Genomic DNA, 24199 nt, shown 5'->3' with positions numbered 1-24199 from the left:
ACCTTGGACCACCTTGGGCGAGCCTTGTGGGATGCAGGAAGAAGCGCAGGGCACGGCGCCGTGCCAAGCCTTGCCAGCCTTGGGTGATCGGTCCTTCCACCCAGGGCAGCCCTCCACCGCAGATTCCGCCGCACACCCCAGTGCCCGTCGTGCCAAGTTGCCGAGCGGCCAAGCTTCGCTGCTCCCATCCAAGCATCGTATGGGTTACTGCTCGCCCTCACCGTCATCCCTGGCTCCACCACGACGCTAGTCAACGAGCATGTGGTGGGCGTCGCTGATGCTGCTTGCTCTGCGCTCGGAGCCATGCCAAGCGTCCCGGCGGCGGCGGCGTTCTACTCCTCGGCGACGGCCGAGTCCCGTTAGCACTAGAGGCTCACACGATCCCATGCTCCACGCTTCCAAGCCGCTAGCAGCGAGATCCATCCAGCCAAGAAGTCACCAGGTACATCCATCCCGGAATGCAGAGCGAAATCTATGCATAGATTCCTTGCACTTGATGTCAATTGTCTCGTCCTTGTGACCTGCTGGAAAAACAACAGTCGCCTCCCACGTGGTCATAGACACGTGACCGCCGTCATGTAAGGGACGGAGGCTATTTTTCTGAACTCTGGGTCACTCACTGTCCTGCTCTGCTGAAGTTATTGCGCGGGCTGCTCAAATCTGTCGCGCTGAGCTGAACGACAATCACAACAAAAGCAACATGGTCCGCTCGTACATGCGCCACGGGCCGACACAGGTGAGCTATTTGCTGTGTGACTTAGCTGATCCCAGGCCTTTGGTGTTGTTACATCACCGACCGCGAACTCGAGCTACGACGGACGCTACGCCTTTGTCCCCGGCTGGGAGGATGTGCTCGTGTGGGACGTGAAGCGCGGCGAGCAGGTCGCAATGTGGCATGCTGTCGGCGTTACCTCTCCCGTTAGCTATCTGGCGCCTGCCCCGCCGCCGTCCGAGAGCTCTGCCTCTTGGCCCGCGACCTTTGCCGTCGCTTACAACGACGGTGCGATCCGGCTCTGGTCCTGGGCTCCCGGCGCCGAGGCCAGCGAGATCGTCACCTTCAACGGACACAAGAAGGGAATCAACACGCTTTCATGGGATGCGGACGGATCTCGCCTCGCCTCCGGAGGTGTCGAGGGAGAGGTCGTCGTGTGGGACCGTGTCGCCGAGGTCGGTCTGTTCCGTCTCAAGGGACACCGCGGGGCGATCACGAGCATCACCTTCCTTCCCCACCCGACGCAGAGCGCCACGACTCACCCGGGATACCTTCTCACGACAAGCAAGGACACGTACCTCAAGCTCTGGGACCTGAGCACGCAGCACTGCGTGCAGACCGTTGTCGTTGGACGCGGAGAGGTCACCTCCGCCGCGGTGCAGGAGGAAGGCGCCGAGGACGGCCGCTACATTGTGATCACCGGAAGTGGTGACGGAGAGGTCAAGGCGTGGAGCATTGGCAAGGAGGGTCTCGCCGAGGGACTGAAGGAGAACGAGGATGGAGAGGTAAGCTGTGAACCGTGCAACCTTAGCTAACAACAGCTTCCCAAGCTCGTCCTGCCCGTGTGCTCTCTCCCACTTCCGACATCTACACACGCCGTCTCGCAGATCGTATTCCACCCTTCGCTTCCGCTCATCTTTGCGCAGACGACCGACAAGACGACGGCGGTCCTCCGCCTTCGGTCCGAGGAGGAAGTCGCCGCGAAGCGTGCGCGCCGTGCGAAGCGAAACCGCGAGAAGGGCAAGAAGAAGGGCGTCACGGAGGAGGAGGTCGAGGTGAACGATCTCGCCCCCGTCGCGTGGGAGGACCGGGTGACGACGTGGTGCGTCATTCGGGCGAACGCAAAGGTGCGCTCGTTTGCGCTCTCGCCGTACGACGGGGGCAAGACGTTTGGCGTGCTCCTGCAGCAGAGCAACAACTCGCTGGAGGCGTACGCCGTCCCCGTGCCGCAGGGCAAGAGCAAGCTCGCGGACGGCTCGGCCCCCGAGCCGACAAAGGTGCACTCTGTCGAACTCCCGGGTCATCGCCAGGACGTGCGTGCGCTCGCGGTCAGCAGCGACGACCAGGTCCTCGCGTCCGCGGCGAACGGAACGCTCAAGGTGTGGAACGTACGCACGACGGCGTGCCTGCGTACGATGGAGTGCGGCTATGCGCTGTGCTGCACCTTCCTGCCCGGCGACCGGCACGTGGTGGTCGGCACCAAGGCGGGCGAGCTGCTTCTCTTCGACGTCGCCGCCTCGACGCTGCTGAGCCGGTACGAGGCGCACAAGGGTCCCGTGTGGTCGGTGGCTGTGCGCCCCGACGGGCGCGGCCTCGTCTCCGGGTCTGCAGACAAGGACGTCAAGTTCTGGGACTTTGAGATGCGCGAGGACGGCGAGGGCGAGCGTGTCGTGAGCCGCCTCGGCGTCGAGACGGTGTACAAGACGAAACAGCTCGCGCTCGTGCACACGCGCACGCTCAAGATGACGGACGATGTGCTGTGCGTGAAGTATTCGCCGGACGGGCGGTTCCTGGCCGTGTCTCTGCTCGACTCAACGGTCAAGATCTTCTTCCAGGACTCGCTCAAGTTCTTCCTCTCGCTGTACGGTCACAAACTCCCCGTGCTCTCGATGGACATTAGCAGCGACAGCAAGCTGATCGTGACGTGTTCTGCGGACAAGAATGTCAAGATCTGGGGCCTGGACTTTGGCGACTGCCACCGCTCGCTGTTCGCGCACGACGACAGTGTCATGGGTGTCGCGTTCGAGAAGAACAGCCACTACTTCTGGACAGTCGGCAAGGACCGCATGCTCAAGTACTGGGACGGGGACAAGTTTGAGCTCATCCAGAAGCTGGCGGGGCACCAGGGCGAGGTGTGGGCGCTGGCCGTGAGCCAGCAGGGCGAGTGGGTCGCGACGGGCAGCCACGACAAGAGCATCCGCATCTGGGAGAAGACGGACGAGCCCCTCTTCCTGGAGGAGGAGCGGGAGCGGGAGCTCGAGGACGCGCACGACGCCGCGCTCGCGGACCAGATGAACCGGACCGATCTCGACGGCGACGCAGACGGCGAGGACGGCGTCGAGGCCGAGGGCGTCCAGAAGCAGACGGCCGAGACGCTCATGGCCGGCGAGCGCATCATGGAGGCGCTCGAGCTCGCCGACGCAGAGCGTGCGGCGTGGAAGGAGTACGAGACCGAGGTCGCGCACCACCGCGAGTCGGGCAATGAGGCCGCCGCCGCCGGCGTCCCCCAGCCCCAGGGCAGCGCCGAGCTCAAGGCCCGCGGCGTCACGCCCGAGGAGCACGTGTACCAGACCCTGTCCAAGATCCCGGCCGCGCAGATGGAGGACGCCCTCCTCGTCCTGCCGTTCCGCAACGTCGTGTCGCTGCTCGGCTACCTCGACGCGTGGGCGCGTGCCGACCGCGACATCATTCTGACCGCCCGTCTCCTGCTCTTCCTGGTCAAGACGCACCACGCGCAAATCGTCGCGAACCGCGTCATGCGTACCCAGCTCGTCGACCTGCGGCGCTCGGTGCGAAGCGCCCTCGAGGGACACAGGAAGCGCATGGGCTACAACCTCGCCGCGCTCCGCTTCCTTCGCAACAGGTGGGAGAGCGAGCAGACCGCAGGCCTGCTCGAAGAGGAGAACATGGACGAGGAGGCCGTGCGCAAGCGCATTGAGGAGGGACGCGCCAAGAGGAAACGCGTCAATGTCGCTTAGGCCGAGCGAAGCGAGGCCGTTGAAAGGATATGAGGGGAGGAGGATTGGGTTAGAGCGTCATCATCAACTGTAGTAGCCAATTTTCATATAGATCTGCATTTTCATCACATCACCTGCCAATGGCGCCGGTATCGGGAACGATGGCCGACGGCAGCAATAGAAATAGCAGCTTCCTCACTAGACTGCAGCTGCGGTTTGAGGCTCATAACACGTTGGCATTTCTCCAGACTACATTGGACTTCTGACTATATACACTCTGTTGCGTTCGCTGTCGGATCACACATTCGTGGGAGGCTAGGGGTAATACACAATCTCAAAAGGACATGTGCATGTCCGAGTTGGAGAAGCGCGACCCACGAGGCGGCTGGAGGGGGTTCATTTGCTGCTGGCCCGAGCTCGCATTCTTCATGCCGCTCATCATGTTCTTGAGCTCGGTCGTCGGGGACGTGCCCATGCTGGAGCCCTGGGACGAGGCCATGGAGCTCTCGCTCATGCGGCGCTGCTGGCTGCCGGGGATATCCATGCTGTCGGACTGGGAGGTCGAGCTCGTGTTCGAGGCCAGGGAGGGGCGGCGCTCGACCGGCTTCAAAGGCTGAGGGGTCACCTTCTGGTTCCGCTTGAGCCACTTGGAGCGCTCGGCCCACTGGCGCGACTCGGTCCACTGGCGCGACTCGGAAGGGTTCATGCTGTGCTGGGTCTGTTGGAAGGCGTTGGCGGTTATGTCTGTTAAAGCTGGGGTGGGTGATGAGGATGAGGTAGAGGGGAGAGGACACGTCAAAGGGGGAAGGGGCATATATACCGCGACCAAGTGCGGGTCAGGTGGACAGCTCGACTGCATCATGCCCCCGGCCTGCGCTGCGGGATGCGGGGATGCACATGCGGCGTTCGTTGGCGTTGCACGTCGAGTCAGACTGGCGCAGTGAGAACAGCAGATATGTGGGCGGTATGCCCAGGCAGCCCAAGGACGCCCAAGATGGCACGAAAGCAACATCTAAGTGATCCCCCTCTCTAGCATTCCTTAGTCATGAAGCCCACACCTAAGGTGTCAGATGGTCATGAGATCTCGAAAGCGCCGCAGTATGCGCGCAAAATGAGTGAGAGCACATCGGTCAATTTACGGTCAGCTGGACACCCACTCTGGGGTCCCCGCCCCCGCCTCGATTTAGTTCAGCGGCACCAGACCCAAGGATGAGGACAACTGCACGTGGTCGCGTGGTCCTCGATTCGAAAAGGAGTGGTTCGGCTTGAAGCCCGAGGTTGCTGGGTGGGCCGAGATTCGGGCCAGACCGACGATCCTGCTTCCTGACACATTGAGAGACATGTGCTCTTGCGCGCGACCAAAGAGGATGACACTGCGTACTGCGGCGAAAGACGTCAGAGTCTGTGGTCGCGGCCGATGGAAGACACCGCACGGTTTGATCGACGCCCCTCTTCCCCCACCCCAAGGATGGCGGGGAAGGCGCGGGTTGTTCGAGGCGCGTCCGCTGCGTCGGGCTTGCTGTCGGCAGAGGTCGTGGGTGGCGAAAGCTGGCTCTCAGGTTGCATTCGCCACCGGCCACCAGAGCAGTGTACCATGATCCCATGACTGGATGCAGCGCTACTAGGCAACTCTTCTCCGTGGATCCGTGGTTGGGCGGATCAAAGGAAGGAATGTTTCACTGTGCGAAAACAGACGAGAGAAGCCAAGCTGTGTGTTTCACAAGGGCACGAGTGTCACTGGAGCAGCTCGTCGTCAGTTCCGTTCCTGGCTCTGCCCCAGCTTGACGACGGCCGCCAAAGGAGGCAACGCGTTTCAGAGCACCACACCAAGGCTGCCATGCACGCAACTGCTTTCCTCTGATGCATCGATGTTCTCAACCACTTCATACGTTCATACCATGCCTTGACGCATCGTAAACATCCAGCAAGTCGCTGCTCAGCTTCGCACTCACACTACCAGCCCCTCCTCTCAAGATCGCAACGACTCGAGGCAGACGTCAGACCCGCAGCAATGGCCGATGTCAAGTAGGCAGGGCAGATGCCCACTTGCGCTATCGACAGAGTAAGTTGACCAGCTATCCGGACCCCGTTCTTCGAGCTGATGGACAGCCTCAAGTCATTCGGTTGCGCAGCGTCGGAGACCCAGCTCGCACCCATACGTGAGACAAGCTGATCACCTAGCTGCGGCAGAAACCTGTCGCTTTGGTAAGCTTACAGTGGACGCATAGGGAAGCGCCTAATCGTAAGCTGCATTGTCGAGAAAGGCTAAGCTAACAACACAGTCTGTTGACAGTCAAAAGTTGCAGACCGGCGTTCGCAGTGGTTACGCAATGGAGCGTTGCCTCAGTGACTGGTGAGCTGCTTGAGTTGTTCAGCAGTGTAGCTGAATTGTAACAGGTACCGAAGCTGGATGGCCGCGGGTGCTTCGAAGCATCCTAGCACCTTTAGGCGAAGAACTGATGTCTCCGGTGGTTCATAACCGACCTCCATCACTAGCCTTAGTCTGTAGGAGGTTCTGAAATACAGAAATCACGTTACAGGTGAGCTACGAAGATATGCACATTGAGCTGACATCCAGTGAGGAGCCTCGTCGGCATCAAGTGACCGCCCCCGCTCCAGCTTCTGAGAGAAACTATGAGCGACACCCATATCTTCACCTGGCTCGTCGAAGAGCGAGGGGTACCTGGGAGAGTCAGCTGTTTAGCTGCCGAAGACGTCTGTTGAAGCTCACCTCAGACTACTGCGTGAGTAGCATTCCCTCATCGCCTCACGAGATGACAAACCTGGTCTGGATCACAAGGTGACCGTTACAAATGAGAATAGGTGTCTGATCTCATTGCAAGCTTCCCAGCGGCCTTCTGAGCTAACACCAGCATTGGTTGGCCACGATGAGTGCAGCAGGAGTAGTCGGTAAGCTTCGGATCCTTGCTGAGCTGACCATCAGAGTACGCGGCAGGTGATTACTACGGCGTCCCGTAGTCCCCACACGGAGTGCACGACGGGAGATGGGAGTATGCGCCGTAGCACAGATGCTGTTTAGAGCACTGAAGCATCCGCCAACTGTTCAGGTGCGCAACAGTGACATGAATTGATCCAGCTCGTAAGGAGCGCGTGCTCCCTGAAATGCTCCCCCAGTCCTCCACCTAGCAACCTCTCGGATTGTCATCGATATTTCAGCCCCACGATGCATGACAATGTCAGGTATGCTAGGAATAAGGAGGAACGACGGTGAAGAGCTCTCCGTTCATTGCCCAGAGCGCTGGTCACTTCCTGGAAGCGTTGTCGCAGGGCCCCGATCTGCGCACAGACATCTGAGGAGAAGGGGGCGAGCGTCAGTGAAAATAGACCCGTTCTGGCCTCTCCTGCAAACTGCGCAGGCACGGCGCTCGTCTGCTCGTCCGCGTTGGTCACTGCGCATTGCGTTGTTTGTTTTGGCTTCGGGTTGGGTCCTTCCTCGCCTTCAAACTTCTGTCATCGCACCGCTCTCGACACTGCCTCCGCTCCGTCCTTTCGTCCATCACATCACCAGCTCTTCCCAGCTAGTCCTGGCTCTCATCGGTGTTTCCCAGTCGACCTCTCTGCCTCAACGAACGGCGGCCAGTAACTGAACCAACAGTGCAGCTGAGATAACATCATGGCCGCCCTCCAGCTCAAGACGGGCGGGTACCGTTCCCCGCCGCAGGTCCAGAGTCCGGCTCCGACTCCAGCACCGCAAGGAAGGGCACAGCGCCGCCTCTCGAAACAGCTGCTCGACATGGAGCTGACACCGAGCGCGAACCCGCACCACGACGTCCTGCTTATCTGCAAGACGCACTCGACGAGGAAGGTGCAAGTACGGGCAAATGGGCAGGTATTGAGAGCTTGCTCGTGAGTGTTAACGCTCCCTGCACTAGTCACTTTACCCCTCCGTCGGGAAGCTCCTTTGATCGCATTGACATAGCTTACGACAGCGACGTCTTCGATACGATCTTGGACGAGGTCGACCTCTCCTCCGCCCTACCGAGTATCGACACGCTGCAGCCCATCGAGGCCATGACCGCCTTCATCACCTTCATCACGCCGCACGCCCACAAGCACAGCTTCACGGTTGACGAGCTGCTCGAGGTCGCGCGGACAGCGAACGTGTTTTGCTGCCGGCCCTTTGTGTCTGCCAGCGTGAAGCGATATGTCGAGAAGGCGTTCGTAGGACCGATTACGAACAGCAACTTCTTTGCACTGCTAAGGTGAGCTTTGACATCGCCGGGTAGCTGACATGGCAGGTAAGCTAAGGGTCTTGGTACTGTTAGCTGACGTGACAGGTGAGCAGGCCGACACACTCCAAAGCTGATAATATAGGTGAGCTTCGCGCTCATCTCCAAGCTGATGAGACAGGTGAGTTAGCCGATGGGTAGATAATAGCTGACAAGCAGGTGAGCTGCCTGGTGGACGATGTCTAGCTAACAGCAGGTGAGTTGTCAGCGATGTTACACCAGGTGACGCAGAAGGTTGACTCTGGAGATTCGCTCAGCTGACAGAAGGTTTGGTCAGCAGGGCATCTACAGCTTGCAAATGTGCGTGTTCGTAAGCTGACACCAGACTTGCACATCTAACCGCCTCCTCTGAACTCTGGGACAAGGCCCTGAAGGCGGGTCCGAAACCCGGCGCCTTCTTCGCCCCGACACGGCACGGCGGCGAGGTGAATCCCGCCTGGCCATCGCCGGAAGAAGCGGCCGACGCAATGGCCCGCGAACCGGATGTGTGGCGCGCGCTCGTGTATCTCGGCAACGAGCATGCGCTGACGGGGTCTCTGACGGACGTCAAGGTCGTCTATGATGGTTAGCTGATCTTGCAATGTACTTTGAGCTAACAGAGCAGGTGGAAGGTTGTGTGTCTGCAGAGACAACGACCGGACGGCGCTGGTTCGATTTTGACAGTGGCAGTGAGGGGTCGGTCATCAGATGGATAATCATGTGAGCTGGAAACGGACGTGCACCGAGCTGACAGCAGTCAAAGGCAGCATGCTGTGAGCTAACAGAATAGCCCTACAGCTAACTCAGCAGTACATCGTTCATCCGTAGACCTCAACTAGATAGAGCGCGATCCATGCATAGCATCAGTTTGACAGCCGCGGCAACTATCAGCCTGCACTAGAGCCTCCACCTCCACCTCCACCGACCGAAGTTTCAGACCATCCGCACTCCGCCCAATCTCCATCCATCCTCTCTGGCAAAACATCATCCCTGCGTCCCTTCCATGCACGGGAGAGGCCGAAGAAGGGCGAAAAAGGGAAGCTTCCTGTCGGAGAATCGAACTCCGATCTCCCGCGATCATACATGACAAGCGAGCATACTAGCCGTTATACGAACAGGAACTGGTTATTTATGGGTTCGAATCGTTTTACGGCGCTTTAGTCATTCCTGACTAAACCGACGGCGCCCCGCTTCCACTGCTGGCGTGGGTCGAGAATGCTCGGCCGTTTCCTGGCCTGCGGAATTGACAAGAAGAGCTCGTTGAGGAATTGAAGGAGGTGAACAGGAGGTGAAAGAGAGAGAAGAGACTGAAATTAGCTCAGTCACGACCATAAATCAGCTGAGAACATGCACCGAGGAGGCAACAGTCTGGCGTTAGCTCCATTGGGGGTTGTGACAGCTGAGAGTACTTACGGCTTTCGGAACTGTCAGTGTAAGGCTCGGTCATGCTGCTGCGAGGCCAGGAGAGGTCAAGAATCAGATGGAAGATGGTGTCGGTTTACCTGGTGACCAGCCCGGCACAGTGTAGGGGGCGATATCTGTAGGGATCGGGCATTCTGAACGTCGAGTACGCATGGGCTGAGGTAAGCTCCAGACGGTACTCGTAGCTACCGGGTGACTCCAGTCCTGATGTGAGCTCTGAAATGGAACCGGTCAGCCTACCTGCCAACACTTGCAGGAGACTTGATCGCCTCGACAGCAGATAGAGACGAGTCTGGCGTCAGCTAAGCATCACCCAAAGGCAACTGACTCACGCAACAAGGTGGGGAGAGGTCAAGGTCGTGGTAGGAGAGGTGCCTGCCACAGTCCGCTTGACAAGGGATGAGGGTCGTGGCTTGGGACACAGCTTGAAGAAGCAGCACTTGCTTAGGAAAAAGACACCTTCGTCGTGTTGCAGCACGGAGAGGTCAGCTGTGAGACCCCTTGCGAGTCCACCGGCGGAAAGAAGAGCTGAAGTGAGCTTTGAGTTTCTGGAAGTTCTAGCTTACATAGCGGCACAGCAATGCGAACCCTGTCGCATGGACGACAAGATCATCGAAGTACTCAGAGCGGAAGCCCGAGGTGAGCAGAAGACGCCCACCTAACTTACACTTGGGTTGGAGGTGCTGGCGTCAGCTAGTACAGATTCAAAGACAGCCCACGTTGTTCCATCGGCTTTTCCCCTGTCCACATAACACGTCCAGCCGCATCGCATCATTGCTCCGTCGCCAGAACCCCAGCGTCTGGGTGAGATGCGCTGAGGTGAGCTGTCGGTCAGCAGATGTTTAGCTCACGAGGGCTTAAGACTCCAACGTTGGAGAGGGCAAGGCCCCCTAAGGATTCGCATTGCAACGTGGAACGTCTGACGTGAGCTAGCTGGAAGAGTTGGTCAGCTCACCTGAGCCTCGCTGGGGGAATCCTTGCGTCAGCCAGACCTGAGTCAAACTGTGAGCCCCCGATGGCGCGGCCATCTGTGAGCTCAGCAGATCGGAAGGAGTTACTCTGCCGTTGCCTGAGTATGCTCGTCGTGCGCGACTTGGCCTTATCTAATTCCAGAGAAGAACACTGTGAGTCTGCATGGGACATAATGTCTGAGACAGCTTGATCTGGGGTAAGCTAGGAGCGATCCCTACTCAGCTGCGACTCACTACTCGACTAGCAGAGATCAATGATCGGCTTTGAGATCTGGGCGTCAGCTCGTCCTTCCTATAAGTCAGCTGCCACAAACCAATAAGACACGGGGACGGCTGCCCGACAGTCATTAGGCCAGCGGCCTGTGATCAGCTTTCGTCCGGGCCGGTTGAGCTCACCTCACTCGATCCAGACGTCCTCTTCGGTCTCGGAGGAGAAGCAGAGCTTGTTGTCTGAGCCGTTAGCTTCGGAGGGCCATTCCAGTCTAGCTCACCAACAAACCTGGCGCGGTACGAGCCCAAGTTCGCGCCGAGCTTGGCAGCCCCAGTCATCCAGAAGAGCACCTTGGCGGTACGCGGCTCGAACTCGCTCTCATCCTCCGCCTCCTTGAGGCACGCGAGCCAGCGCTCAACAGTGTTGGCGCTCTTGAAGAGGAACCCGCCACGGAGAAGGACCGTGTTCAGAATACCAGCCGACTGCGCCAGGAGCGCGACCTGGACCCACGTGACGATCGTGAGCTCGGTCCACTTGCTGAATGCCGCCTCGGCGTGGCGGCGGTACATGTCGCGAACGGAGGGGATGACCGCGAACGTGGCCATGAGGCGCCCGACGGCGAGGAGGCGGTTCGCATCCATGTCGCCTGGGACGGGGTTGGTCAGGCTGATGAGCGAGATGAAGTTCGAGACCGCGATCGAGTCCGCGTAGAGCACGAAGATCGGCTTCTGCTGCGCCAGGTTCACGTTCTGCAACGATGAGGAGACGATCGGGCTGCAGTTCAGCTTCCTTGGCCTCCACAGAGCTGCTCATGCTACTCACGACGCCGCGCGGAGCACAGAGCTGTCCATGATGTGCTCGACCTCGGACATGTTGGGGTCCTTCGAGACGAGGGTGACATACTTCTGCGGGTTGCGCGCAGGAACAAACTTGGTCGTGACCGAGATGAACGACTCCATTGCTGCCTGTTGCTTTGTGGGTGCTCGAGAGGGGAGTGGCCAAGGTGGGTGCCAGGTTGCGAGGCGTGGGAATGGGCAACGTTGCAAGTGCAAGAACGAGGGGGTGCAGAAGGGAGGTGGGATGTAGCGGTGCGCTACCGCCTGAAGGCGCAAGGTGGTTAACATTCCCCTCTTGTGTGAACTGAAGGGGAATGAAGACTGTGTGGACGAGTGTTCAGATTTTGTGAGTAGGTCATGACGGAAGTGGCTGTCACGATGTCTTTGTGAGGGCGCTGTCTGCAATAGTTCCAGATCGCCGTCGCCTGCTTCTGATCCGCCCTAAGTCCAAGGGCATTACAGACAAATCCTTTACATGACTAGGTTCCCTTGCGTTGCTACCCTCATTCTGTGCGCAAAGAGACGACGATGGGCTCGAGCAAGTCCTCATGGTGGAAACCTGTGGGGCCCCATGTTTGGTTCCACGGTCGAATGCGCCGAGGTTAATTGGAAGCGGTTGATTGGCAGCTCCAGACCAAAAGATACGTCGGCCCTTGGCCATGCGCATCTGGAGGGTTGTGCATCAGGGCGAGTTCCTTTGGATCGGCTAGATGTGAGCTTCACCAGTATTGCCGTAGATTTCTGTTCGAGAAGCCTTCCTCAACGCATGGCTTCCTTGCGACATCCCAAAGCCGACTCAGCGAGCCACGCACATCTGTTTTGCTCATAGACGGTGGACTTCTTTGACGAGTTTTTATCATCGAGAAGGCGTAGGTCATAAGAATGAAAAAGTGTGACAGTGTCGAGGCCGCACGTCACTGCGTTGCGGGCGAAAGCCTGCTTTCCTACTAGTATATGTTGCCGTGTTGGCACACAGAGCGCTTCTGTGCGAGGAGCAGCGTGGGGGTTTCGCAGAGTGGGCCTTGGGTTGGGACAAGGTCGCACGAGATGAGGGCGGCTGAGGCGCATGGTGCTCTCTGTCCTGCGTCAGACGCGATGTCAGCTCAGACACGTCTTCAGCGTCAGTATCACTGCCGATCAGTGATCAGTGATCGAACCGAGACAACGGCGCAGCGGAGGATGGCCCCCAAGAGGTTGCTAGCCGCGGACCTAGGCATTGCTCGTGATAAGATAACCAGCAGCCGACTCTTCCGTCAAAGCCTCCTCTCCTGTCCTAAGATGGCCCAGAACGTTGCTATTAGGTGGTGAGAAGGCACGTACTGCGTACCCTGCATGTGATAGTTTGTCCGAAGGAACGGGTGACGCATACTGTGAAGTCACAAGGAGGCCACACATGCCGCTAACGCCCGATCCCAACCTCGACCGACGCTCACCGGACGACATACTTTCAGCACACCGAATCGTACGACTGACCGAATGAGAGCTTGGATATATGGCCTGCTCGAAGAGGCTACAGGAAAGAACTCCAACTCCAACGTCTTGACGCTCCGACTCCACCGAAAGCGCAGCATTCAAGTGTCGTCAACGACTTGATTCCAGGCGCAGCATTCCAATCAGTGGAGGTGATCGCGCCTAACATCGTCGGGAGACACGTGCCTGTGACGCGCCTACAGCCTCTTACGTCAGACCGACCCGCACACAGACGCCTATTGGTGGCGGCGTTCAGGCGGGAAGGACGACGCAGGGCGTGCCACGTGATAAGATAACCAGGCCAGTCGTTCGATGTTTACATGAAATTACCTGCGCCCTCCACCTGAGCGGACCTCGAGCTCTTTCTCATCGCATTGTCTGCTCAACCACCTTCCCGATATCCATACCCCTTCCATTCTTGCTCCTTGCTACCCCAATTTCGACCGGCATTGTCACGCCGACGACTTTCAGTTTCTTCAGACCACCTCACCTTTCCCCCGTCCTCGCCACCATTCTACTCTTACGGTAGCGCCTGTGGCCGCTCAAGTCACAATCTCACCATTCCCGTCGCCAAGACCGCCCCGGGTAAGCGCGACCAGCCCATGCGCCAGCCCACAATGTCCAACTTTGAGGCGGGCGTGACAGACCCGCTGCTGCGCGCTAACAGTGCCGGCAGCGCTGCGGCGCTGCGCAGCAACGGCGGCGGCAAGAGCTTCGGGGCTAACGACCCTCAACTCCTTGCGCCAACGCCAGTGCACGCGTCGCTGTCTCGCAGCTCATCAACGTCGAGTACGCGATCGTACCTGCGGCTATTTATCGACCGCGTTGTCACCCCGACGCAGCACTTGCTCCGCCCGACATTTCCCGGCCTCGCTCCGACATACCATGGCGCACCGCACCGACCGCTCACGCGCTGGGAGAAGGCGCGGCTGTTTGTGAACCAGACGTTCTCGCTCGTCATCTCGACTGCCTTCCTTCTCGGCGTAGTCGTGTATGCCCTTATTGTCGAGGCATATCAGTTTGGTCCGAAGGTCGTGCGCCGCGTCCTCGGAATAGACAAGGACAAGATATACGAATGGGACGACCACAAGCACTGGAGGAAGGAGAAGGTCACGAAAGACCCGAAGGACTATGCGCGCAACTGCGGCATGGAGATCGAGGAGCAGACTATCGTGACCGACGATGGGTTCTACCTTCGGTACGTCCGACGTTGTAGAGCTAACCCGTTATCCGAAGAGAGCTAACTTACAGCGTTCACCGCGTGACCGACCCCACGATAGACGCGCGGACTGTCGCGCCTGGGCGTGGTTTCCCCGTCCTTATCCTGCACGGCCTGTTCCAAAGCTCTGGCTCGTTCATCACGTCGGAAGACCGCTCGCTTGCCTTCTGGCTCGCACGCAAGGGCTACCAGGTGTACCTGGGCAACACGCGCGGCGTGTTCGACATGGGCCACCGGAGTTATGCACGGACGGATCCGCGATTCTGGGGTGAGTGACACTTACTGATTCAGTGCGCTGGCGGTGACGTGCCGCGCAGTGCTTCGTGGGAAGTAGCCAGGAACGGCGCGTTAAGGTTTCTGCGCGCTGGAAGTGGTTCGTGGTTCTACTGATCCCGCGATTCCTCCGAAGGCTCTTCGTATGCCGAATGCGCCGGCACGCGCAGCACCGGGCCGGTCCCAATCTTCTCTCGATAAGAACTCAGCTGACATCAGATTGGACGATCAGGGACCTCGCCATGTACGACCTTCCGGCAATGGTGGACCACGTGCGCGACGAAACGGGATACGACAAGATTGCGTTCATGGGCCACTCGCAGGGCAACGGACTCACGTTCATCTCGCTGTCGCTCGGCATGTGCCCCGATCTGGGCCAGAAGATGAGCGTGTTCATCGCTCTGGCGCCAGCGGTGTACGCCGGCCCGCTCACGACTGGTTTCCCGTTCACGACGCTGAACCGAATCGAGTGGGACACCTGGCGGCGGTTATTCGGCGTGCTCGACTTCATTCCGCTCATGAAGATTGCGTACGACTACTGTCCCGCGCAGATCTTCTCGACTGTTGGCTACATCATGTTCGCATTCCTGTTCAGTTGGACCGACGCAAACTGGCTCAAGCGCCGCAAGACCAAGATGTTCCGCTTCACACCGACGCAGGTCTCAAGTGCAAGCATCTTCTGGTGGTGCGGCAAGGGTGGCTTCGCCGACCGCAAGTGCACGCTTGACGACAGCCTCGAGCGCTGGTACGATGCGCGCTTCCCTCCACTGTCGATCTACTACGGCGGTTGCGACTATCTCGTTCTGACCGAGCCGCTGCTCGAGCGTCTCGAGCAGAAGGAGAAGGATGTGCGTGTTGTCAAGGTCACCAAGCTCGACAAGAGCGAGCACTGCGACTTTTACTGGGCCGCCGAGGCGGTCGAGTGGGGGTACGAGAGTTTTGTCGGTGAGTACAAACGTGTTCTGTCCGCCTGGCCTGCTCTCTCCGAGCGCTCCTGAGCACAGTGTGCTGTCCAGGGAGTGCATTCAGTGGAGCAGGCCACGCTAGCGGGTCATTACGAGAGATGCGCGGAAGGGAGAGCTGATAAAGTTCAGACGACATTGAGTCGACGCGGCCGACGAGTGACAGCCAGGGATAGATAAGAGAGAGTAGAGTGTTTGTTTGTTTACATAGTTTCCGCACAATCCGCATGGCATTATAGAGTGTGTCCAACATCCACCAACTTTTGAGTGCATTCGGCGTTGTCGAGGGGGTGCATGATGGTCGCGAAGCAAGTGGGCACTCGGGGGGTGTCGACAGGGTAGAAATGCAGGGAAGAGGGAGATTGCAGAGGCCCGAGCTCAGTGCCAGAATTGCCGGGACAGGCAATCGGGCCGTGCCTGGGCGTCACCTGAGGGCGAGGCCATGTTCACGCGGGTCGTTGTCTCAGACCTTCATCCCTCCTCATGCGACTTTCTCATTTCGGTGGCGACCGACCGAACACACTCGCGAGCTCGCGACCTCGCGCGCCCTGCACTACACACACTCACACACGCACTCCCTACTCACCCTCTTGTGCCATCCACCTTCTTTCCTTCCCCACATCCACACGACCTTCCCTCATCCAACTCCACACACGCACTCCCTCCCTCGCACTCTTTCCGCGACCCCGCCACTCGCTCCGCACCGCTCGGTCGACTCCTCTGGCGCTATGGGGCTTCCCCCTCAGTACAGCGTCCCCGGCCCGATGCGCCCGCGCGACGCCTCGACGGCTGCCAGTGGAACACCCGAACGGCGCTCGACGCGCCCCGCGACATACTCGTACCCCTCACTGGCCTACTCCCTCCCATCCGCATATTCGACCTCTCAGCGACACTCCTACCCAAGACAATCGACGCCGAGTCACGTACCTGCGGGCAACCCGCTGCTTGCCGGGAAGGCCCTTCCCGCGACGCCCGACGAAGTGCAGGCCGAAGAAGCGGCCCGGCGGTACACCGGTCCTCTCCCACCGCCGCGGCCAATGTCTTCCTCAAACCTCGCAGCGCAGTACGACGCTGGCGCAGGTTCTGGCTCATCGGCTGTACCCCTGCATCCCTCGATCCGAAGAAGTGGATCTGCCAACTCCATCCGCGGACCGTCTACGCGCCGCTCTAGCCGTTCGTCACGCAGCTCTGGGAGTGCAGCCTCACCGCCTAGTTCATTCCGCCTCTCGCAGACGGCCGAACGAACCCCCGCCCACAGCGCCTTCACAGAAGACTCTGGACTCCAGGCGGCCGGCGGCACTAGTGGTGTTTCCGCGCATGCCTCGAACTTAGCATCGATCAGTCATTCCAGAAGTAACGTCGAGCCGCCGCGTTCCCCGCCACGGGAACACCCCTTCGTGTCGGGCAGAGAGTCGGCTTCTAGCTCAGGGTCTTCGCCGGAGAAGAGTGAGCGCAGACGAAGACGAGAGAAGGAGGAGAAGGACCGACAGCGCCTGGAAAGGAGACGACGACGAGCGGCGAGAGCGGCGAAATCCGAGGCCGACGCACGGTACAACGACAACAGGCCGACGCTGAGCTCGACGATCAATCTATTGCTTCTTCCCTTCCGCGTCGTCCTGATGCCGCTGCGAGTGGTACTCGGTCCGGTCCTGTGGCATCTGCTCAACACGCTCGTCATTCTACTCGTGCTGGCCGGTCTTGGCTGGATTGCGGTGCTTTACATCCGACATGCGCTGAGTGGACTCCCCGAGCCGCTGTCGACGGCCGTGGGCCTGCCGTTCAAGCTCGCCGCAACACCTGCCTGCCTCCTGACCGGGATTGCCTGCGAGCTCAGTCTGGTAGGCAAGGGATGGGGGTGGCGTGGCCTCGGCGGTGGCAAGAAGGTGGACGTCGCTCGTGAGGTAGACGTCGCTGCAGTCTCGAGGGGACTGAGTAAGGAGGCGCGGCACGCAAAGGACATCTTTGAGAGTCTGACGGTGCTCGGCGATGGGCGGATGACCCAGGGCTTGGGTCATGTACGGTGAGTCACCCACACTTCACTCAGGTTCCAGTATCTGTGCTTGAGGAGGGCATAAGCTCGCCTTTTCTTTCACGTGCTCTAGCTGACGTACAGGATTCATGAACTTGGAATCGCGATCAGTACTGGGTCAACGTTAGACCAGCGCGAGATGGTCGGACTTGAGCTCATAGAGTTAGCCAACCTTGCTAGCGAGCTTACGGACGAGATCGTTGCCATCAACGCGATGAGCGTGACGACCTTCTCGTGGCTTTTCTGGGAGGTGAGTGTGGCTTCGCGTCGTACCGTTTCCGGCGGGCTTTGCACAAGCTTCCCTGCTCTGGTCGATGAGCGCGGTACTTCAGCTTGCAACTCTTAGACCTGTAGCTGACGCCAGTTCTCCTCACTCGTAGACCTGCTCGGCATGCCTGACGGTCCGCCGCCGTCGCGCGTCATGGCTCGCCTTGACTCGCTTCTCTCTCGCCTTGACCGCGATCTCGACCGATTATACTCTGCCATCGACGGCGCCATCCCGATCTCCGTCCGCGGATCCGCGAAGGGCTGGGAACTGTTGCACACCTTGTCCTCCTCGTCCGCAGAGTTGCAGGCAGAGAAGGAGCGCTATCCTGGCTGGCAGCGCGCGCTCGACTCCACCTTACGGTTCTTCAAGGGCGGCGATCCGTCCAAGCTGCAGCGCATCTCCGCCGACCTTGCTATCACGAAGGGCACGATTGCGGGCATCGACGATACGACCAAGAGTCTGAACCGCGTGCAACTTGATCTGAAAGCCTTCCGAAGCCAGGTGCGCTCCTTCAAGGGCGGCGTGATAGGCGTACATCTCGGCACGGACGAGGAGGATCCCCTCGGTGCGGAGATGGAGATGCGTATCCTTTCTGGAGTTGTTGAGGAGCTCGGTGCGGCGGTTGGGCGAGCGAAGAGGCGGCCAGTCGTGGACCGGGACATGGGCATCGACCCGCCAGCCGAGCAGGGAAGGATCGAGTCGTAGGCGTAAAAGCGGCAGACTGGCTGGCCAGCTCCCGCATGTCCGTTGTATCCAAAGCCATAGATCTTGTCACTTGTCATGCCAGGTAGACTTAGATATTCTTGCATTGTATTGGCAGCAGTTAGAGAGCAGAGAGGCAGACGAGTGAGGCGGCGGAGGACTCATCACGTGCCCACACCACGCGCTTATCTAGCCCTCCTCTGCTGCTATCAGCCCCCGTGCCGTTGTCAGCTGGTTTCGGGAAGACCCACTGTCCCTTTCGGTCATGACAGCCGTGGGAAGTCCCGGTAGCAACTAAGCGTTTCTTAAGCGTGTTCCGGGATGCTCGTGTGCCCTGCTCTTGCAGTTTGCTAATCACTCCCTCTTAACCTTGCACCCATCAAGTCTGGACCCGTCGCCATCGCAATCCATGCCCGGCATCGCTATGGAAATCCAGCCATGACGCTGCCCTACGCCTCCTACCCCGACATAGTCGAGGACATCCTCCGCCTCTCAGGCAGACACACCCTGCTCACAGCGCGGGGTACCTGCTCGACACTGCGAGACTGGGTCGACCGCGTCCTGACCGGCGAAACGCTCTTCTTCCGCTCGGTCGGTGGGCAGATCGTAGTCTCCTCGCAACAGGGCGTATGGGAGCCCGATCTCCCGCCGCTACGAAACTGGCCCTCGCCTACCCGAACTACATCCCGCAGTCCCAGCCGAAGCCGCGAAAGCAGCCGAACGAGGAGTCCTAGACGACACCGCAGCCCCTCTCCTTGGCGGCGGTACGTGCCCGCAAACCCGAGCGCCGTCGACCCGCCGGCTCCCGCCTCGCCCGCCGAGCCGGACGAGGAGCGCCTGCCGTGCTTTCACCCCACGGGCTCGCCTTCGGCTCGCGCAAAGGGTGTTTCGAGAGCCAAGGTTATCGTGCTAGTCGACGTCCCCCCCTCGCCCGGACTTGATGCAGTCCTGAGCCATGCACCGGGGACTGCGCACATCGTGATCCTGCACGCGCAGCACGCGCCCGCGCCCGCGTACTCTATTCCGAAAGTGAGCAAGCTCACGATGAGCGTCACGCCGAACTGTCTCTGCGGGGCGCGACTGGGGATCAAGGAAGTCGGGAAGAGATGGGCGCGGCGGGCGCCTGCTTCTCTTCTGCCGTCTGATGTCGAGGGCGTTGGTGGAGGAGCGGCTTGGTGGAAAGAGGGTCGGGTGAATGGAGCAAAGGGGGGCTTGAACGACGGAGGCGGCGTGACGCCTGAACTGAGGCATAGTGCGCAGACTGTGCATGTGAGGTTGACGAGACTCATTGCGGACCCGATCCTGGCCCGCGCGTCCTACTCCCAGCTTTGTGCTGGACTCTCCGGCGCTCTGGGGCCAGAGACGACCGAGCTCGTACTGGAGCAGCAAGGCGTCATGCCCGAACCGTTCTGGAATCCCGCCTGTCTGATTCCTCTGCCACCCCCGTCCCTCTCGAGGGCTCTCACCCCCAAGCCACCGCCCATCTCTCCCTTATCCCCGTCCTCGCCCAACTTCCCCCTAGACCCGGCGTCGAGCACCGACCCGCCCCCGGCTCTCAAGCTCAAGCGCGTGGAGATCCTCGCCCGCGCCCTGCCCGATTTTGAAGTCAGGAGTCTCGTCGAGCGCCTCCGTGCGCGCATGCGCCGGACGGCAAGCCAGACAGAGGACCATGCCGAGCTGCGGCGGCGCTTCGCGGCCTACCTCGGCCTGCCGATCGAGAGCGTGCGGGCGCGAGAACTGCCCCGCTGCGAATGGAAGAGGTTGCACGGGCAGCCGGCAGAGCCCTCGGGTCGATGCGGGCACTGTGCCCCGCTCGCCTCGGGTCTGGAGGGTATTCTCGTGTAAAGCTCTGAAAGCTCTACGGAATACCCAGACTCGAAGGCGCAATGGGCGGCTTGCGCTCCGCCATGCCCCAAACGCCCCTCGAATTCAGCACGACGCAGCGCGGATCGGTCCGGAAAAGGTCCGCGACGAGATATACCAGCGCACTCGGGGACAAGTCACCGCCGAAACGGCGCCAGTCGCTGTCGATTTCCACCCGGAGGCCTTGCGCGATTTGATCACTGTGCAGGTCGGCGAATAACAGGCGCAGGGCAGATAGCACGTCCTCGGCTTTTGGGCGTTGGGGTCCGCCACTGATCCAGAGCGAGAGCACGGACACGGCGCGGTTGAGCAGCACCGTGCCCCTCCCCCTGGCCTCGGCGTGGGAGGGGAGGAGAGGGTGCAGGCGGCCCAGAGCCGGCGAGAGGGCGAGGGAGAGACGGCGTGCCCCGTGTGCCCCCATCACTAGGCGGGAGGCGGCTGGGCCCGAGAGATGCCACGCCGACAGCCTTATCGTCGTCAGCGGTGGGAACGCGAGCGGCGTACTGGCGGTGCGCGCCAGCCGGTCGATGGAGACGGTACATGTCGCAGGGAGGTGGGCGAGGATCTCATTAAGTCTCGGCGGAGGGGGAGACGCCCCGTCGCCGAGGAGACGTACTTGGCGAGCATACTTCAGTGCTGAGGCCTCGAGAGCCGCGCCGCGGGCATAGTAGTCCAATCCTCGGTGGGAGAAGGGCAGCCGCCGCATGCCCCCTCCGTCGGAGAAGCGTAGCTCTACCCCCTCAGCGCCGACGCTGATTGCCCAGACTTGTGGTCGATAACTGGCGTCCACGACGTCGCGCATTGCCCTGCAGACCTGGCGGAGACGCAAGCGTGCGCCGTAGTCTAGATATCCCACGATGCGTACCCAGACACCAGCATGCACATCGGGCCTCACTGCCGCTCTGCCCTGCTTGCCAGTGATTGCCGAGATGAGGCCCAGGGGTCGAAGCACGCGCCGCCGACAGAACCGACACACTCGCGCGCGCAACCGGGGCCGGACCCTCCTATACCCGGGCGAGCACGAGATGTCCGTTACGAGCGTGTAGTCTGTGGGACTGATTGAGAGTGTCGTCGGGTCTGTCGATTGCGACGAGGACGGGGCGCGGGGTGACCGGGCGGGTCGGCGGGAGATGAACATACTGTCTTGTGGATGAGTTGTGCAAACAAACCTTTTCGTCTAAGGACTGCGCGAGCTGACTTGTGCGCGTGCAGTGCATGGGCTGTGCGGGTCTACGGCTCCGCCCCTTCTCGCCTCCTCGCACTCGAGCGAGAACCTGCCGGTTCAACCTCGCCGGACTGATGATCCGCAGAGTGTTGCCTTCTGGGACTTCTTCAGGCACTGCGTCGTAGAGGTGAGGCTTCGGACATCGACATCTGTGCGCACACGCGATCCGCAGACGCTCCTTCTTTTGATCTCGCTTATCCGGCACCAGGCCGATGCTATGCATTGTCCAGGCTAGAGTGTACAGTTTTCAGATTCCAAACCATACCTACTACTGCTGCCTCCTATGCATGCCTCCGTTCCCCTCTTGCGCTTGCTACCGTCTTCCGCTCGCTCGCTCACTTCGCCTTCTTCCCGAACCACTCCCCGTCGATCTCCCAGTCCTCGAGCTCCTCCTCCTCCTCATCCTCCTCTTCAACGGCAGCCAGCTGCCTAGCAATCTCGCGCCGCCTCTCCTCAATAGCAGCTGCCTGGATCCAGCGCATGAGCGCGCCCGCGTCCTGGACCTGGGCCGAGACCTGCTGAACCCTGACCCCGAACACGGCCGCGATGCGGCGCGCCACAATCCCGCTCGGCTGCACGCGCTCCCACCACTCGTCGGTGCGCAGGGCAACCGCTATGTTCAGGTTCGGGTGCGCGGAGACAGGGAAGAGCAGCTTGACCGTGTCGAGGAAGGCGGCGACGCGGCCGTCGGCGCGCAAGGTTAGGCGCTGCGTGCGCGGACGCAGGAGGGAGGAGAAGGCCGTTTGGCATAGCAGTGGGCCGAGGGCCCAGTCTAGCCACGAGCCGCCGAGGGGGATGCGGACTTCGACCTCTTGCGCTGCGTGCCGGACGTGCAGGCCGAGTGCGAGGCCAGACCAGGCGGCGACTTGGTCTTCACCGATGATGAGGCGGCGGATGGGGGGTAGGTCGATGGGACATTTGGATGTACCGGTGACGAGATCGATGAACACTGTCGCGCTCGCGGTGAGCTGCGTGAACATGAAGTTGACGATTGGGTGCATGCGGCCGCTGAGCGAGATCGCCTTTGCCTGGCGCAAAGCGATCATCTGGCGTGCGCTGCCGCTGGCGTTGGCGAAGAAGGGCAGCAGGCGGTCGAATCCACCGATGCAAGCGTAGACGAGGAACGCGTTGGGCCGCTTTGGGGGTCGGATCTCGAACATCATCTCGGGGACCGTGAGATAGTCGTCCACGGCGTCCCTGATGAGATGGCATATACCGCGAAGAGCGAGCAGGGTCGACCAGTCGAGAAACGATATGATGAGGGAGAAAGCACATGCATAGTCAATGCCGGGGTCGCTGCTGCTGGAGGCTTGAGAGCTTTGACCCCTGTCGCTGGTCGTCTTGTCGTTCTCGCCGACGGCGCTGCTTCCGTTCGGAGTAGGGGCATCACCGGTGTCGTCCTCCAACGCCGCACTCTTGGCTGCAGCCTTGGAATGCTCCTTCTGGGATTGCGTCTTGTGCAGGTCCTCCAGGAACTCCTGCGTTGTCATCTTGGGCTTCAGATCGGCGGTCTTCAGGGCCCTTGGCTGCAGCGTCGAAACCTCCTTTGTGACGGCAGTCACGATAAGCACCTTGGCCGGCCACGTCTCGAGACCGGTCGACCAGCGCGTCGCACGCGGCATCGCCACCACCATTAACCCGCTGCAGACGTCGAGCGTCTGATGGTAACGGGAAAGGAGGTGTGCGGTACTCAATGCGTGGGCGTTGATGGGCGTTGATGGAAAGCTCAGATTATGCTGCCGCTAAAAGAGTTGACGAATGCGACAATGATGGGCGGGTCGGATGCGCACTCCACGTATGTGCATCACACACAGCGCAGCAAGTGCCGCTGACGACTGCGCGGTGTCGCATCTTCGCCCCGTTGTGTATCGCGGTTGTCACTGCAGTCAGCTGCCGTTTGCATCTGTCGACTCACCACTCATCGCACATGACAATTGCCTGGTACCCTTCTAGACACACCAAGCGTTTGCATCGGGAATGGAACACAGGCGTCCGCCAGCTCGTCCATCTCCACCTGCGTCGCGCACCTTGTCGGACGCCCTGAAGACGCACCGGAGCGCAGCTTTGACATCCTCACGGGCACGATGACCGGGACTGCCGAAACCGTACTCTGTGCCGGTGAAGAGGGTAAAGATGTCGAGACTGTCGAAAGGAGGTCCGGCGTGAATCAGGTCCTCTTCCTCTGGGATGTCGAACCAGGTGTCACCGTAGCAACGGACGTGCAGGCATCTGGTGGATGAACCGATGAAGGCGGGGAGCACGAGCCAGTGCTCAAGGAAGAGAGCGTCCAGATTCAGCTCCACCTCCACGCACTGAGCCGAGTGCTCGATCGGTACCGTTTCCAAGGAGAAGTCGTACTTCAACCCCAGGGCTAGTCGGAGGTACAATCGATCAACCGGAGGTAGGACGACCTGGTTGGAAAGATCGGAGAAGCTCGACATTGCTGTGGGAAAGTCGTTCACGTGCAAACAGCACCTCCGAGGAAGATGTACCAACAGATGCTGCATGACCTGAATGGCGGCGAAGTCGATTCGCAGTTCTCTGCACCTCTGGAGAGTGCTCACCTTGGGTAGCAAGGGGCTCTCGGGGTGAAACCACGGCAGGAGGAAGCCCCACGACTTCACTTCCCAGCCGCGTCTCCCGGCATCGATACTCAGCACGCTTCCACCGCGTCGACGGATGTCTCCTATCACCTCTTGGCGCAAGAAGGTGCACGTTCGGAGAAGCACCCGGAGGGTACTGGGATCGCAGTGTGGGACGATAAGGTGGAGGACTGGTCCCAAGTCGGCGCGCGGAAGTGGAGACGGCGAATGCTGGTAGGATCTCACCTCGACTGCGTGTGAGGACATC

General features: G+C 60.3%; 9 protein-coding genes and 1 non-coding gene across 10 annotated transcripts; 5 read left to right on the top strand and 5 right to left on the bottom strand.

The window, feature by feature from the left end:
• Positions 1 to 385: 385 nt before the first annotated feature.
• On the top strand, positions 386 to 3690 carry A1Q1_04796 (uncharacterized protein; the record flags this gene model as incomplete). Its single annotated transcript, XM_014323034.1, has 3 exons — positions 386 to 442; positions 772 to 1497; positions 1543 to 3690. The coding sequence occupies 3 exons, from the start codon at positions 386 to 388 to the stop codon at positions 3688 to 3690; spliced, it is 2931 nt and encodes a 976-aa protein (XP_014178509.1).
• A 313-nt stretch (positions 3691 to 4003) lies between these two features.
• A1Q1_04795 (uncharacterized protein) lies at positions 4004 to 4375 on the bottom strand (the record flags this gene model as incomplete). Its single annotated transcript, XM_014323033.1, has 1 exon — positions 4004 to 4375. One exon carries the CDS (start codon positions 4373 to 4375, stop codon positions 4004 to 4006), a length of 372 nt encoding a protein of 123 aa, XP_014178508.1.
• A 2928-nt stretch (positions 4376 to 7303) lies between these two features.
• On the top strand, positions 7304 to 8488 carry A1Q1_04794 (uncharacterized protein; the record flags this gene model as incomplete). Its single annotated transcript, XM_014323032.1, has 5 exons — positions 7304 to 7536; positions 7620 to 7892; positions 7976 to 8040; positions 8106 to 8115; positions 8245 to 8488. 5 exons carry the CDS (start codon positions 7304 to 7306, stop codon positions 8486 to 8488), a joined length of 825 nt encoding a protein of 274 aa, XP_014178507.1.
• A 451-nt stretch (positions 8489 to 8939) lies between these two features.
• A1Q1_t495 lies at positions 8940 to 9019 on the bottom strand. Its single transcript has one exon. It is a non-coding gene; the product is annotated as a tRNA-Asp (tRNA).
• Positions 9020 to 9059: 40 nt separating this feature from the next.
• A1Q1_04793 (uncharacterized protein) lies at positions 9060 to 11461 on the bottom strand (the record flags this gene model as incomplete). The annotated part of the gene is made up of 10 exons (XM_014323031.1): positions 9060 to 9205; positions 9312 to 9322; positions 9401 to 9580; positions 9653 to 9858; positions 9988 to 10120; positions 10172 to 10210; positions 10276 to 10442; positions 10526 to 10624; positions 10688 to 11276; positions 11325 to 11461. 10 exons carry the CDS (start codon positions 11459 to 11461, stop codon positions 9060 to 9062), a joined length of 1707 nt encoding a protein of 568 aa, XP_014178506.1.
• A 1964-nt stretch (positions 11462 to 13425) lies between these two features.
• Positions 13426 to 15298, top strand: A1Q1_04792 (lipid particle protein; the record flags this gene model as incomplete). Its single annotated transcript, XM_014323030.1, has 3 exons — positions 13426 to 14006; positions 14060 to 14295; positions 14520 to 15298. 3 exons carry the CDS (start codon positions 13426 to 13428, stop codon positions 15296 to 15298), a joined length of 1596 nt encoding a protein of 531 aa, XP_014178505.1.
• A 692-nt stretch (positions 15299 to 15990) lies between these two features.
• Positions 15991 to 18264, top strand: A1Q1_04791 (uncharacterized protein; the record flags this gene model as incomplete). The annotated part of the gene is made up of 3 exons (XM_014323029.1): positions 15991 to 17282; positions 17376 to 17614; positions 17672 to 18264. 3 exons carry the CDS (start codon positions 15991 to 15993, stop codon positions 18262 to 18264), a joined length of 2124 nt encoding a protein of 707 aa, XP_014178504.1.
• A 435-nt stretch (positions 18265 to 18699) lies between these two features.
• On the top strand, positions 18700 to 20106 carry A1Q1_04790 (uncharacterized protein; the record flags this gene model as incomplete). Its single annotated transcript, XM_014323028.1, has 1 exon — positions 18700 to 20106. The coding sequence occupies one exon, from the start codon at positions 18700 to 18702 to the stop codon at positions 20104 to 20106; it is 1407 nt and encodes a 468-aa protein (XP_014178503.1).
• A 215-nt stretch (positions 20107 to 20321) lies between these two features.
• A1Q1_04789 (uncharacterized protein) lies at positions 20322 to 20666 on the bottom strand (the record flags this gene model as incomplete). The annotated part of the gene is made up of 1 exon (XM_014323027.1): positions 20322 to 20666. One exon carries the CDS (start codon positions 20664 to 20666, stop codon positions 20322 to 20324), a length of 345 nt encoding a protein of 114 aa, XP_014178502.1.
• Positions 20667 to 21684: 1018 nt separating this feature from the next.
• Positions 21685 to 23790, bottom strand: A1Q1_04788 (uncharacterized protein; the record flags this gene model as incomplete). The annotated part of the gene is made up of 2 exons (XM_014323026.1): positions 21685 to 22990; positions 23402 to 23790. 2 exons carry the CDS (start codon positions 23788 to 23790, stop codon positions 21685 to 21687), a joined length of 1695 nt encoding a protein of 564 aa, XP_014178501.1.
• Between the last annotated feature and the right edge of the window lie 409 nt (positions 23791 to 24199).

Source organism: Trichosporon asahii (assembly GCF_000293215.1).
Source record: "Trichosporon asahii var. asahii CBS 2479 unplaced genomic scaffold scaffold00070, whole genome shotgun sequence".
In the NCBI taxonomy this organism is placed as follows: domain Eukaryota; kingdom Fungi; phylum Basidiomycota; class Tremellomycetes; order Trichosporonales; family Trichosporonaceae; genus Trichosporon; species Trichosporon asahii.
The sequence above is the reverse complement of the archived record's forward strand: the minus strand, read 5'-3'. Positions and strand labels throughout refer to the sequence as shown.